This window comes from Haliotis asinina, chromosome 5 (assembly GCF_037392515.1).
Source record: "Haliotis asinina isolate JCU_RB_2024 chromosome 5, JCU_Hal_asi_v2, whole genome shotgun sequence".
NCBI lineage: Eukaryota > Metazoa > Mollusca > Gastropoda > Lepetellida > Haliotidae > Haliotis > Haliotis asinina.
Window position 1 is genome coordinate 22,289,980 of NC_090284.1, and position 16,237 is coordinate 22,306,216.

Consider the following 16,237-nt stretch of genomic DNA (forward strand, 5'->3'; position numbering starts at 1 on the left):
TGGTCACAAAATTTATAAACTATGAGTAAAACGTCAGCATTTTGCGTGCATATGCCCTCGGTTTACCAGTCATGGTTTGACTGTACACAAGAGTTCACAAATCGACGAAAGAGGTGGATGAGCTGACGGAAGCAATGTAGTTAATACGCTGAGAACAGGGTGTTGATGCATACCCATTTTTCACTACAATGAAGGTTGTCGTCCCGTCTCAGATCTCCAGGAGTTGTATCTTGATTTACATGCATCAAAACAGTGCTTTTGCTCGGAGTCCTCGCACCTGTTGAAAAACTTTGGAGTCTGCATTTATCTTCACAAACTGACAGGTAACAACATTTCTGTAACACTTTAAAAGAACTTTCCTCAAGTGTGACATGCTGATCGGTTGATTTGTATTTTATCTATTCCTCTCAGTTGAGATGATATGAATGCATTTTTTCTGTTTTGGAAAGGATATGATAACTAACAGCCTGTCCCATTTTTCACTGAACACGAGCTGTACCATGTCGAACTCTTCAGCTGTCAAGAGCTTCCGTCCTGTTTCTAACATGTGGGCGGGGCATCAGCTGTTATTAAGTATAACTATGTTGTAAGGTTCAACACTGATCATATTGTCATTGTTTATACAAACCAGGTTCAGGAACTTTTGTTGACATTTCATAATAAATGTATCTCAAAGTTTCACAAACACAAAAAGTGACAAGTATGCGGTTAGTAATAGACGTTATGCCATGGGCACGGGTGTTTTCTCGTTAATACACTGTCACTCTTAACGTTTCCCAGAAAAATTGTTTTCTTCTGGAGTGTTACTATAATGTCAGAATAAACAGAATTCAGGATGTTTAAACGTGTTTCACCTGGCTGCATTTGTGCTGCACATGCTTATATATGTTCAAAGTTTGATATTAGATTGCTAAAGATTTGAAGGTTTACTTTAAGTACAGAGCAGTAACATTTATGAAAGCATCGGCCAGTATTAAAGAACTGACAGATAGAAATATATTCCACTTATGGTGGGATCAGAGAGCATATGAAAATAGATCTATTTTATATGGTTTTTGACGGGATCAGTAGGATTTTGTCATTTCACTGTCTCACCAATTACAGTTCTAATAATCTATAAGTGTAATGACTTAATTGGGTGTGCCTAATTAACTGTTTCACACCACTGATGCTAAATGTAATGTTTTAAGTATTTGCAGTTAAAGTGAATTAGTGCAAATCTGATGGCTAAATTGGATGTGCCTAATTAACCGGCTTTACACCTTTGATTTTAAGTGTTATCCTCTAATTAATAGCTTTTAAGTCAATTAATTAGTGGTTACTGCAATTACTGTTAATTTAAGCTTTGATAGTGCTAAGAAGGAAGGAAGAAGAAAATATTTTATCTAAGTGTTACACACTTCATAAAAGTGTCTGGCCAACATTGACTTACTAAACACTAAATACATATAGGACACATTGTTATAAAGATATTATATTAAAAAGTTAATGCTGTAAAATATCATAAAAGGTAAGAAAATCCATAAAATACACTATGACCCCAAAAATATTGTGGCTGTGTATTTTCTATGGCATTCGTGGGATAGTATATAAATGGAATGTGTAAGTGGCTTTAGTGTAGCAGTGATTTCATTTGACAACTTTTACTGAACAGATGTCTGTATCAGCAAACAGAGCTCAAGATGCCAAGGGTTAAAGTTACCTTTTCATATTTGGATTTGTGATGTGTGGTCGTGTGCATTAGTTTCTATGATATTCCTGTATTTAAAGTACAAGTTGTCAAGACAGAGATATATAACTGATAATTAAGTTTACATGTTACATCACACAGTAAATTAATTATAATCTTAAGTTTCTTAATAATCATTTATTATCCATGTCTTATATTATATTACATAACATTTAAATATGTTGAGGTTGCTGTTCAACTGTATTTTACTCATTATGAATGTTTGATGTGGATGCTGCAGGTACAATGGCTTATTATTTAAACCTTGAATAATGTTAGTGAATTATTTAGTGAGACATGAACATTTGAACGCATACAATGTGATGTGACAGAAGTCTTGAATTGAGAAAAACGTGTACATATATACATGTGGAGTAGGTTTGCCTTTTGTCATAAGAAGTATTTGTTTTGACCAAAGATATGAAAACAATCAGCAATTCCATAAATGCATGTTTGAAGCACTAACAAAATATTCCGTTTTGTCCAATTTTTCTTAGGATGTGTAATCTTGTACAATGGAATCTGTCACATCCAGACTCCAGAATCTGGAATACACTAGAAGCTGTCTAAACCAGCACTCATTGGGACTGAAGAAATAAACCAGTTTAGACAATGTGTCATAATGTAGAGCTGATGATAAATGTACAAGCCATGGACGGGACTGAGATTTTATGCCAGTGTTGACAACTTGCCGGATTGGACAGTTGCCGGTATTTACAGCTTCTACTTTACTCTCAGAGTCCTGGCAAAAATATAGTTAATTTTTCATTAAAACATGCTTTATAATCCAGCCTCTCTAAATTACGGATTACAGATGAAAATAACAGTCCCAACAGTCAACTTGCTATGAAAATAATGCTTTGTAATCCAGTCACAGCTGACTAAAATCACAATCTGTTGAATAAGCATATCTTATTCTTTCGTTCACAATGTTTAATGACTAAAAACATGTATAACATGGAAATTTACAGAGGCAGAATCAATTCATGTTAACAGACTGTTTCCAATGAAAGTATAAATGCTCGTAATATACTGAGCATAAGTAAAGAACAAAAAGAACGATTCAAGTTGTTGGTTGTCAAAGGGAGGCAACTCACTGTGGCAGTAAACATATTAACTGACAAAAGTTGTCAAATCTGGACTGCTTTACTATCTGGACAAATAACTGTCCCAGACCAGTCCATAATGGAGAGATTCCACTGAATATAAATTACATCTGAATTGGTGTGTTAGGCAGTGTGTGTAAGTGTGTAAACCTAAATGTACGTACACCCAAATTGGCGTGTTAGGGAGTGTGTGTAAGTGTGTAAACCTAAATGTACGTAAACCCAAATTGGCGTCTTAGGCAATGTGTGAAAGTTTGTAAACCTAAATGTACGTAAACCCAAATTGGCGTGTTAGGCAGTGTGTGTAAGTGTGTAAACCTAAATGTACGTAAACCCAAATTGGCGTGTTAGGCAGTGTGTGTAAGTGTGTAAACCTAAATGTACGTAAACCCAAATTGGCGTGTTAGGCAGTGTGTGTAAGTGTGTAAACCTAAATGTACGTAAACCCAAATTGGTGTGTTAGGCAGTGTGTGTAAGTGTGTAAACCTAAATGTACGTAAACCCAAATTGGTGTGTTAGGCAGTGTGTGTAAGTGTAAACCTAAATGTACGTAAACCCAAATTGGTGTGTTAGGCAGTGTGTGTAAGTGTGTAAACCTAAATGTACGTAAACCCAAATTGGTGTGTTAGGCAGTGTGTGTAAGTGTGTAAACCTAAATGTACGTAAACCCAAATTGGTGTGTTAGGCAGTGTGTGTAAGTGTGTAAACCTAAATGTACGTAAACCCAAATTGGTGTGTTAGGCAATGTGTGTAAGTGTGTAAACCTAAATGTACGTAAACCCAAATTGGTGTGTTAGGCAGTCTGTGTAAGTTTGTCACAAACTTGTGGTTGAGAAATTGTGCAAGCTTTCAAAGTCCAGCTGTATACCTTGTTTAAAGAAACCTTCCAAGAATGAGTATTCCACTGACCTATTGACCTTCCTCCACTTAACATCACTCATTGCCTAAGGAATCAACAATTTACAAGCACTTGACACACCTTCCTTAACACATCTAACACTCCCTGCGTCTATATGGGAACACATGCACACCTATGTGGCAGCTGTTCTGAGAGAGTCAATGACATGTTTGCAGCCAGGTACAACATGCCTACTGTCTGAGTGGATGCAGAGGCAGATTCTTCAGGAAGTCCTTGGGGTTCGAGACTAATGCTTAGTCCATGAAAATATAGAACCTGATGATCTGGTCAGAACTGGTCTTCCAGAACCTATGCTTGTTGTAAGAGGAGACTAACTGGATCAGGTGGTCATAATCACTGTCTTGGTTGTCACATGTCATTGTATCCAAATCGCATAGATTAATGTTCAAACTGTTGATCATTGGATTTTGGTTCAGATTGAATTATTTACAAATAGCTGAAATATTGCTGAGTGTAATGTTAATAAATAAACAAACAAAACTACATACTATCAGCATAAATCAGTGTCAATAGTGACAGAGGCTTTTCAACATTTGTGTCATGGTGCTCGGGAGGACAGTGTGAAGTGATGATGCAGCTGACTGTGTAGGGTATCTGTGGTATGCCACTCAAAGTGAGTTGAAATTTCACAGGGCATCAACATAATTTGAGCCATGTGGGACTTCTATCAAAATGAACGGTGTTGCTGTTATGCAGTAATGCATTGATAACTGAAGTCCTGTTCAGGCATTATTTCCCTCAACCCCCCACTGAGCCTTCCTCCAAGGCTGTACTGACTGCTAATCCCATGGATGTATAGTAATTCTATGCTTCAAAGAGGCTAGTCTAGATCAGCAGACTGTACAGTCTGGTATTCACGTGTTTGTAGAAATTTTCATCTAAACTATTAATTATTACCTTATAGACTTGTGTAAGTCTACCCCCAGTCAGTGATTACAAATAAAGATTGAGTGAGGGAGCGAGTTTACTTTTATTTCGTTCTTGGCAGCATTCCAGCTATATGGCATTCGTATGTAAATAGTCACGTCTGGATCAGACAATCCTGTGATCCACAGCACGAGCATGAATCTGTGCAATCAAAAACCGTTGACAAGAGCCTGACCACTGGATCCCATTATTCTACTCTTACGACAAGAAAAGTCACATCTATAATTAGCATGCTAACAATCCTAGTGTTTAATGATTAAGTTAAAGATTTGAATGATTTAAATCATGATGAAAACAAAGCCTTTGATCTTCTTCAAAGTACACAAATAATGGTGATTATTTAATTGAATTGGTTGATATGCACAGTCATGTGAGGAATTCACTGAAATGTAAATCTTGTACACAGGATCTAAGCAACATTTAGGTTCAGTGATTACATCTGTAATCTGTCACCTACAACTGTTCCTAACACTCACATGAAATTCAGGGATACAATGAACATTGTTATGTGTTATGGAGAAGAGGAAAAACTGATGGGTTTGTTTCAACAATAGAACAATATTCACAAGGAAGACCTTCCCTGGAAGTTTAAGGTGGAACCTGTTTGCAAAGGAAGTGACATTTTGGGGTATTTTTTTAATATTGTTTTTGTGATAGTGTTTTACTTGATTTCTGGCACTGACATCAAATTACTACTTCTAACGGTGTGTGTTCTTAGAAGTTGTGCAAAGGAAGTGATATTTTGGGGCATTATTCAAATATTGTTTTTATGATAGTGTTTCACTTGATGTTTTGTTAACTGCCACACAGATGTTGTGTACTCAAAGTGGTCATGTTGTATACTCTCTTTAAAGATTGGTGTACACCTTTACTGGTGAATTTGGTTAATTTTCATCATTAGAACGTATCACGTCTGGTTCATGTAACCGGTATCTATGAATGATTTTCTACAGGGACACACTGGAACCCCCATGGTTTGTCTCAAAGCCCCCAAACCATATGGTTTTAACTACTACCTTTTCTGTCATTCAGCAGCCCTTAATGTTTTTTATTGTTCTGAATCTCCAGGCATTTTAATCACAATGGATATCTTGTCTGTCAAATTTGTGTATTTTCAGGGTTTTTTTTGTCGTCGTTTCAAACTGGATTCAGCAATGATCCAGATATACTGTGTTGGTAGATAAATAATTGAGTTTTGCTCGGACAATACAGTGATCAACAACACAAGCATCGATCTATGCAGTTGGGATACGATGACCTGTCAACTTCCTGATTCAGTTAGTCTCCTCTTACAACAAGCATGGGTTCTGGAATACCAGTTCTGACCAGATCTTCAGGTTCTGTATTTTCATGGACTAAGCATTAGTCTCGAACCCCAAGGACTTCCTGAAGAATCTGCCTCTGCATCCACTCAGACAGTAGGCATGTTGTACCTGGCTGCAAACATGTCATTGACTCTCTCAGAACAGCTGCCACATAGGTATGCATGTGTTCCCATATAGATGCAAGGAGTGTTAGATGTGTTAAGGAAGGTGTGTCAAGTGCTTGTAAATTGTTGATTCCTTAGGCAATGAGTGATGTTAAGCGACGTAATGTCAGTAGGTCAGTGGGATAGTAAGTCCCAGCAGGTTTCTTTCTAATTCTTTCAGCATTATTCTGTGGCAAAAAAATATTTTGGGGTGGTTTCTTAGTGTTTGTACATGTATAAGAGGATTTGAAACTTGTAGTTAAAGTGAGTGAATGAGTGAGTTTAGTTTTACGCCGTTTTTTAGCAATATTCCATCAATAACACGGTGGGGATGCCAGAAAATGGGCTTCACATATTGTACCCATGTGGGGAATTGTACCTGGGTCTTCGGCGTGACGAGCGAATGCTCTAACCACTAGGCTACCCCACCGCCCTGAAGTTAAAGACAATTTAATGTTTCAAAACATTTCCTTGATAAAATTACCATTTTCTAAGGACAGATTGATTCTTTTTTAATCAACATTGGTTAAGTGCCTCTTCTGCTTGTGTTGATGTGGAGCTTGATTCAGGATTTAGACTGCCATGCACTCCAGCTTGACAAGTGTGAGGATTTGTATGTTTGTAGATCAGGATAATTCTGTTTTTACCATTTTGTGAGTTTTAGTTAGTTCCCAAATTCTTCATTGCTTTTGCTAACTTGATGTATCAGATCAGAAGTAGTCACAAAATTCTGGCCTTAACTTATCTATTTTGTATGATCAGTCAAAGAAAGAATTCATGAAAAACATTGCTGTAAACAAATCGGATCACGATAGGTCATAAATATTCCTGTATGCTGGTTAACTTGTTGGATCATGATAAGTCATAAAATATTGCTGTACACTATTTAATCTTGTAGGATCACGATCAGTTTTTAATAATCTTGTAGGATCACAATAGATCATACAACCTTTCCATACACTAACAGGTGGCATCACGACAAGTCATAAAACCTTGCTGTACATAGTTAATCTTCTAGGATCAAGATCAACAGAAACATTGCAGAACAGTAATTCACCCTCTATATTGAGGCCCAAGTTGCTGTTGAGAGTTTCAGTGCATTTGTCTGTAGTTTGTGAGTTGTAAACCTTGATTTTGTTTATAGTCTTTATAATCACGTGTTAAATTTGCAACCTGTCTCACTTTGGCCTTTTATCTCTTGTAGGGTAAATGAAGTTTGCAACCTGTCTCACTTTGGCCTTTCATCTCTTGTAGGGTAAATGAAGTTTGCAACCTGTCTCACTTTGGCCTTTCATCTCTTGTAGGGTAAATGAAGTGGTTTTGAAATTGTAGAAATCAATTAAATCCATGTTTATCCCTGTTTTATTTGGGTGTGTGGCGTAGCCTAGTGGTTAAAGCTCTCACTTTTCATGCCTAAGCCCCATGTTCGATTCTTCACATTAATACAGTGTGTGAGGCCCATTTCTGGTGTCACCCAGCAGATATTGTTGGAATATTGGCAAAAGTGGTATAAAACTAAACTCTCACCCTCTTTTTCTCATACCTGATGTAAATGATAATCTTTTAGCATATTTTTATAAAATTGGTGTATTTAACCTCTGCCAAACAATGTGTTTTGTTCTTTCCGGTTCTGACAGATACTGAAACTAGGAAGTCAAACTTAAGTTATTTTCATAGTAAGTGAGCTGCTGGTCAGCAGTGTTCGTCCCTACAACAGTTGTGCTCACAAAATGTCTGAAGTCGGCACTGAAATGATGGTATCAGTGAGTGATTTTGCATTTAAGCTTAATTAATCGATGGATGCCAAGACGGTGAATACCAAGAGGTTGTACACTTTTGCCGAGGAGCATCAGACCTGTTTGGTTTTCAGTGAACATCATGAAATAGTATATGGTACTGTGACAGGTCCTCACCAAAAGTATATTTTTATAAATTAAGCCTTTGTAGACGACCTGTCACAGTACTGCTATGATGAATACTACTCAGGATGACCCGCTTGCAGGTGCAAAATGAAAATCCTCAGCACTTAATTCTTATTCATTGCAGTATAAACTCATCTAACACTATGGCAGTATTATATGTCTATAAACGAATTCAAGTAAACCATAGCATTTAGAAAAATGTCACTTTAATCTTGTGGTTAGTTAAAGTACTATGATAGATTATATGTTTTATCATGTTTATATACCATGATAACTGTCAAGAGCGCTAAGGTAAAGCATTTTCCTAATGTTTCATTTATTACATACGTAAAATTTGAATATTTAGTTGCTTGTCATACAACTTACATGGAGGTGGGAGTGGCCGTACATATTTTGTGGGAGCCAGTTTCTATTATCTTTGCATCTCAAGATGCTGCTACCCATCAAGACTACACTATAGTAATTCACACGGAAGACTAACATTCTGGAACAGATGTTTTTGAAAAAAAATCATTTAGATCGTTATTTCATCTTGAAATTGCTTGTTATGGCTTATGAATGACTAACTATGGCCCACCGTCACCTCAAAAATGTTTTGTTTCTGGAACATTGTCCTGATTGTCTTTACCACCCCTGATGTCAGGTTTTGACAGAGTGTATCAATTAGCAAGGGCAGTTAACTCTTGTCCCACATCATTATTACTACCAAAGTATTACTGGCAAACACATATAAGATGATCCACGACCTGACAAATGACCCCAATTTGCATACTTGGGAACGCCCCACAGAACGATCCACTTGAAACAAGAGGGAGACAGGTTGTATGATAAATATCGAGAAGTTCATTTTCCCCGTGCGTTTCATGCATGAATTATTATAGCACACTCGATTTGGGAACAGGTACTATCCCAACGAATTGAATCAACACAATATACTGAGCAAATATGTTTAGGACCACCGATCCAATTCACGAAGCAAATGACATTTTCCTGGGGTTTTTTTTAACAAAATTGTTGAATATCTAAAATGCTTGTCAATGCCCCAATCATCTATTTGTCTTCGTCTTAACTAAAGGTTAGCGTGGAATATCAGTATCTTATGCCTGAAATTGCAGTCTTATCATTTGAAGGAATATGCGGTGTTGATTTCATGTCACGGTTAGCATGTATTGCACGTGCATAATTGTCAAGCTACCTGTAGCAGCTAAGTGTACTCACCCAATTCGTTGTACTGCCTCTCTTGTCACAAATGCATTTAGTGAGCAGGATCATCTAATATGTGTCTAGCAGTAGTACATTATCTAGCTGTTTGTATAAGATGCAAACAAGTTTTATATGTTCTGTTTGATTGACTTTTCAGAAGATGATAAATAAGAAAAGTGAAATATTTTGGGGTGACAACTTATTTATTATATTATGATGTCATGGATTTACGTAGATTGAACGAGATTTGGTTGATACATATATCTATGAAATTTGGAATCAGTTACTCCTGGCAGCTTATGATCATGAACTTTCACAGCAGTTAATAAGGAAGTACATTTCCCCATGATAGATAGAGCTGTTGATAACAGACCACCACATGCAGTGTGGTATGCAGAGGAGATATAGGCTATATATACATACCATCATCTAACACAGCTCAGTGGGAGCCATTACACAAAACTGAGATGTTTAGTTGAAAGTCATTGTGATATTTTCCTTTGGAAGGTAAAGAATTCAGCATGTGAGTACCATTTACATTAATGACATGTGAATTTATGGGTAAGGACTCACCAAATGTTTTAAATCAGTTGGGACAGTAGCTTTGTGGTGATTATGTTTGTCTTTAGATTTTCAGGGATGGCAATTAAATTTTCTGCTGATCTACAGATTTGCAATTTCTGATTCTGTGAATCACCCAATTCATTTAAATTTCCCTGAACCCCCCATATAATGACACAATGTTAAGTTTTCAGCTGTTGCCATCCTGGATTTTGTTCTGCAGGGTTTCTTCCCTTAGGTATGGCAGGCTCCTGTTAAAGCACCAAACCTACATTGTGGCATTCCAAATTAGTAAATGTCTTAAGTCCTGCATCACTAAGGTGTCGTTCCACATCAAGCCGACAGCAATTTTGTAACTAATGCTCAGAGTGGTTTTCAACCAAACTCACTCACTCACTCAGTATTGTAACAGTTTTAGCTGTGAAGGATGAAAGATGGTTGTATGCAAGAGCGGATATCCCCTTGAATGAGGAAGTATGTTGGTCATTATCATGAATACAAGCACTGCTGCATCCTGGTCTGATATTACACGATGTAACTCCCTCTTGACACAGTTCGCTATTTCTGGTCATGAAATATTTCTATGTTCCTTTCTTGCATCTGGTATATTGTTCAGTAATCTGTTGAATCAAAGGCCCTCCCTTATAAAAGCTTTCCGCCTAAGGTTTATATGGCAATGCTTAAATAATATAAACCATTTACATATACAGGAACTGAAACTTATGCTGTTTAGATTTGTGTGATATCTGAAATATGTGAAGCTCCACCAAGATCACAGATCAGGGTGGTTCAGTCTAGGAATAGAGACATTGTCAATCAGTCTTGTAACATTGAGAGAGTATGCTGTAAATTATGATCACTAAGATTGCTTTGTGGAAAAGGGCCCTGGATACCATTGTACAAAGTGATATTAGTGCTAAGGTGAAAAGTCAGTATGAATGTTTTATAAACACTGTTCAGCGACTTGCACCATTGTGTCAAATAACAAAGGCAACATAACCCCATGGGCAGCTCCAGAGTATCTTAATGTATGTGTGAATCTTTATTTTATGTTTTTAGACCATAATAATAGTCACTTCACTGATGCACCGCTCACATCAAACAGTTCAAAGGGAAGCATTTATTTCTGTTTCAATTTTTACAATTTGATAATAGATTTCTTTCATTTTTAGGGGTAAATGCTTACGGCCAATTTAGCAGAAACACTTTGCCTGAATTAATCATTTTTATTCTTTTTTTACAGTTTTACTGACATACCACAGTCCTTTTTAAGAATTATGTAAATTAGTCCCAGTTTCAAATTTACTGTAACAATTTATACCCTTGCATTAATATGGCCCTTCCTTACCCTAATCATCCCCTTAGCTTAGCCCTTGACCTGTGTTGTCCTTGCACTCATATAGCCCCAAATGGTATCGAACCATTATCACTCACTCACTGACACGTAACCTTATTCTTTACCATTTGAATAACACACCCACTTATTGCTTCACCATGAGTACCTTGGTGATGAGAATGTTGAAGGAAAAAACAGAAGCCCGTGTCACAAAGCAATCATACTGCTATGACTGTCGTAAGTCAATGTTAAAGTATAGGGACTTTGTCATATCAGACTTGTAACATTGAGAGAGTACATTAAGTAAATTATGATCAGTTTAGCACTAAGACTGCTTTGTGGAAAAGGGCCCTGGGTGCCATTGTACAAAGTGATCTTGGCACCAAGGTGACTGCGACTCCCATATCTTAAGATAGACATAGGGTAGTCTTAGCACTAAGGTGACTGCGACTCCCATACCTTAAGATAGACATAGGGTAGTCTTAGCGATAAGGTGACTGCGACACCCATACCTTAAGATAGACATAGGGTAGTCTTAGCGATAAGGTGACTGCGACTCCCATACCTTAAGATAGACATAGGGTAGTCTTAGCGATAAGGTGACTGCGACTCCCATACCTTAAGATAGACATAGGGTAGTCTTAGCACTAAGGTGACTGCGACTCCCATACCTTAAGATAGACATAGGGTAGTCTTAGCACTAAGGTGACTGCGACTCCCATACCTTAAGATAGACATAGGGTAGTCTTAGCACTAAGGTTGTGTTGTACAACAGCACCCACCATACTAATTATCGCACGTGCATGTTGAATATTGTTGTATTATTATCCTTCACCTTCATGCACATCTTATGTTATCTTTGTGTATTATTTATTTTTTAAAGACAATGTTTGGATGTGCCCAGGTCAGTGACTCTGACAGCGAAGTGCATGCCACATGCACCTTCTACGTAGGTATGAAGCCGACAATGTGTTACTTTCTTCATTTAGTCTCAAGCATGCTTTCTCACCGTTTTTCTTAGTCCAGCTTGTCTTTTGTCACTTTATGTCTTTGTTGCCATTTTTTATGCCTTTGTGTAGCTGTTATATTATTTACTGGTTTATTCACGTTGTGGAAAACATGCACACAGAGACAAGGATATCTGTGAAATTGTTTTCATTAATTTTCAGGCAGACAGACAGTTACAGTCCATCAAAATCTCAAAATCTCCCCAGTGAATTGCGCTCAAAAACTCAATAAACATATCTCAAAAACAAATAATCATAAATGACTCAAACCAATTCCAAAGTAAATAGGAAAAACACACCAACTCAGCAGAATTTTGTTATAATTTTTGTCAACAAAATGTCAAAGTTGTTTAACAAACCATCATTAGTTTCATTTAATAGTGCAAGACTTTTGACAAGGGTGTAGCAACAGCTCAGATAACAGCCAGGTAACAGAGAGGGTCAGATTTAGTTGTGCAGTCCTCAATGTTGTTTCAAAAGTGATCATTTGCAAAGCCTCGGTAATTTCCTATGCGCATCCCCAGCATGATGCACAAAGGATTCATCTAGACAGAACCTAGTCATGTAATGTCAGATGTATAACCCCCTCGCTGACAGGGGTCAAGCAAGCCATTAAATTTCTTAAGTGTCACATCAACAAAAACATCTTGTCAACTGCTTTAGCTAAACTGAATCTATCCTTCACACACAGATCAACTAACTCCACTGCAACCGTCATATTGGATCTAGGTAAATGCATAGAAAGCAGTTCTATGGTGAATGTAACATGGTTGGATTGGATTAAAAAAAGGGAGATAATTTGTGTTGCAATTTTTGGTCACTAGGGGATTTTACAAGAACTGGGAAATATGGTTGTATTAGACAGGTTACGTAAGGCAGGTTAATGAAAGGTGACATAAAGAATAACTTATTTGCAAATCATGAATTATCTGTCCCTCATGAATTAATGTTGGCTTTCCTTGCTGCTGCTCAAAACTAATATTTTGATTACTTAGGGATAGATACTTTTAACTCCTGTAGTTTGTAGATATTCTCGATGTAAATGTTTTCAGTTTGCAACAGCAAAGATATCCTTGGGAAAAATGTTTGTTTGTTTGTTGTTGAATGTTCCAGCTAACAATTTCTATCAGGATGTGGTATATGTTTCCATTTTGTGAAGGTTAATTATGGCTGGCATTTGCTCATTTTTGTGTTCATGTATTGATATGATGACTGATGTTCATGCTATTAACCACTTGGTTGTGTGATTCCTGTTTGCTAAAGTACAGGACCACATCATGTGTCTGTTGAAGTGCTGACTGCAGCAAAAAAATTATTTTCATTTTTTCCTATTCAGTGATGTATCATGAAACTTATCTGTAACATGTGAATATTTTGTAACTCCATCTTAATTACTTATTTTTCCCTCAAGGGGGTTTACTTGATATGTCATAACAGTTGCATTGTCATATTTGGATCAGTTTGTGAATACTCCCTTAGTCATGTTCAGTCATTGCATTGTAACAAATAATTTTAATCTTTCACCAAACCTGATTTATGATTTCTCAAGTGCCCCAGGACAGACAGATCATGACAAACAGCTAACCAAGATGGTCAATATAATGTCAAAATAATGTATGTCACATGGCCTGGCTAACATTTGTATTTCACTGGTTTCCTAATAAAAATTTTTGCATCCACTTTGCTGAAACAGGTTAATATTAACAGCCATTAAATAGTTACTATCCAGACTGATTTCAATCTAGCAAGTCTGCACATGTATGAATTGGTTACATGAATAGAATGTTTAATTTCAGTGATGTTGCTGACATTGTTGAAACTATCAATAACTTGCTTGCCTGCTTCAGATATTACTTAAAGACAGATGTATCAAAGCTTCGGTATTGATAACAGTGATGCAAAGCAATGAGCTGACCTGTAGAAGTGAATGAAATTCCTGGCAAATACCAAGGCTGTAGAGATGGACCACCTGCTTAGAACACCTGCCTGGTTTATTCACGTTACCTACCCACATGACCAAAATGTTTTGTCATAAACCACTAGGTTCCAAGTCCTGGGCAAGATTACTTTCTATATGAATGGGTTGAATATTACTCACTTTTATGTATAAAGCTGTCTTTAATTCCCTCAGGGCAATTTATTTCAGCAGAGTATGTGTTTGCAACCAGTGTTTCGTGAACACCATAATTTGTCAGCCAGACTGAATATTTGTCATATTGTTAAGCTGCTTGGTATGCAAGTCCGTTAGAATTGACTTATGCATGATCTGAAAAAAATCCACCATTTTAATAAAAATATCTTCAATATTCAGTCATTGACATGCAACAACTATCTTTATTGGTTGCAAATCCATTGGTATCTATCAGTGCTGAAATCATGTTAATAAATCATTCCACTATATTCACTGCCAATCTGAGGACCCATGAAGATCTGGGTTAGAATCAGTCTTCAGCAACCCATGCTTGGTGTAAAGGTTACTCACGGGCTTGTTTGACACGTGTCATCATATCCCAGTTGAGTATATTGATACTCATGCTGTGGATCACAGAACTATCTAGTCCAGATTTTATTATATACAGACCACCACCTGTGGTGATGTCACTGGAATATTAAACAACACGACAATTAGGATCTGCTGATTATGTATGTCAGCAGCTTTTCTGTGCATGTAGATTCACATCAATGGCTACTTTCTCTGACCTAGTTCCTTTTCACTCTCCTCCCAGTGAAATTAATAGTGAATAAATCTGTTCATATATGAAACTTTAAAGCATCATGTCACTGACAGTTGCCTATGTATGATTTCGATATGAAAGACTACCGCGCCCATTTACAACTTTAGGAAGTTAGATATAGAAATGTTTGTTTACTTATCAGTGAAAACGTCCACACTTACGTCATTTGGGTGACTATGCTTAGATTTCCTGTTGTTCTTGGTTGAAATGTTCAGTAGATACATAAGCGTCAGTAGCATATATATCGTCACACAAAATGCATCTCTTCAAAAGCATTTGGAGGACACCGAAAAGTAATTATGATTCAATTTTATTTTCTTTGTTGTTACACCATTTTTGAAGTTTATTCAGTTTTTAGAGATCTTTGTTGACATAATCCATGTTCAAAAGTACTAAAAGTATAGTGTCATGTGGACTGGTGTAGCTATTGTTGTTTTTGAGATGTATCAAGATTCTTATGTTTCATCGATGTTGTCTCACATCAGACTGTTAACAAACAACAATTCTTTGACAAATAGATACGATGATTAGAAAAACAATAATATAAGGAAACTTGTTCCTAACGTTTAACACTAGCCATGCAACATGTAACAACTGACACCAGTGTCATAAATCACCAAGATATATACATTGTGAAATTTTGAATGAAAGCCCATTTCAAAGAGACAAGAATGTAGTTGAAAATGTTTTGTTTCCTGTAAGTTTTGTAAGTTCCAACAGATACTGAAACTGAATTATATTAATTAGTTGTCAGGTAAATAAAGCCCAGGGACATTTTAAATGATCAACAGGAATCCAAGTGATATGTCTGCTTCCAAACTACAACTGTTGTACTGTAGTGGAAAATGTTTGATACAAGCTGGTACAGAGCTTCCAACCCTTCAAAGAAAAAAAATTGAGAAGCCGGGGTCCAGGGGCTGCAGGCCCAGGTCAGGTGCAGGGCGGAGACCTGGTTTGGGGGTCAAGCTGAAGAAAAGTAGTGTTTTACCACCCTAAAAGTGGAATTGATAAGCGAAAAATGAGTGAAAAAGTGGCTTTGATTAATTTACATTAAACTTTTTTAAAAATCATGAGATTATCAATGTGAGAGCGTGATAAATGCTTAAAAACTGTGAGTCTCAAGCCAAATGCGGTGTGAGAGTTGGCAGGTCTGCTGGTAGGGCAGCTCGGTTTCATGGTCAGGAAGTGAATTGTTAGTACACAGCTCTAAGTTCTGTAAGTTCCAACAGATACTGAAACTGAATTATATAAATTAGTTGTCAGGTAAATACTGCTCAGGGACATTTTGAATAATCAACAGGAATCCAAGTAATATGTCTGCTTC

At 36.9% G+C, this 16,237-nt stretch overlaps 1 protein-coding gene across 2 annotated transcripts in view; it reads left to right on the top strand.

Moving 5' to 3' along the window:
* Positions 1-79: 79 nt before the first annotated feature.
* LOC137283698 (rho GTPase-activating protein 24-like) overlaps positions 80-16,237 on the top strand; it is a 33,764-nt gene continuing 17,606 nt past the window's right edge. Inside the window, exons 1-2 of one of the 2 annotated variants that reach the window (XM_067815355.1) lie at positions 80-323; positions 12,055-12,124. In XM_067815355.1, the coding sequence (XP_067671456.1) occupies positions 12,058-12,124 (67 nt within the window). In that variant the 5' untranslated portion in view covers positions 80-323; positions 12,055-12,057. The remainder of the gene's footprint in view (positions 324-12,054; positions 12,125-16,237) is intronic. The other variant, XM_067815356.1, reaches the window with a different exon arrangement.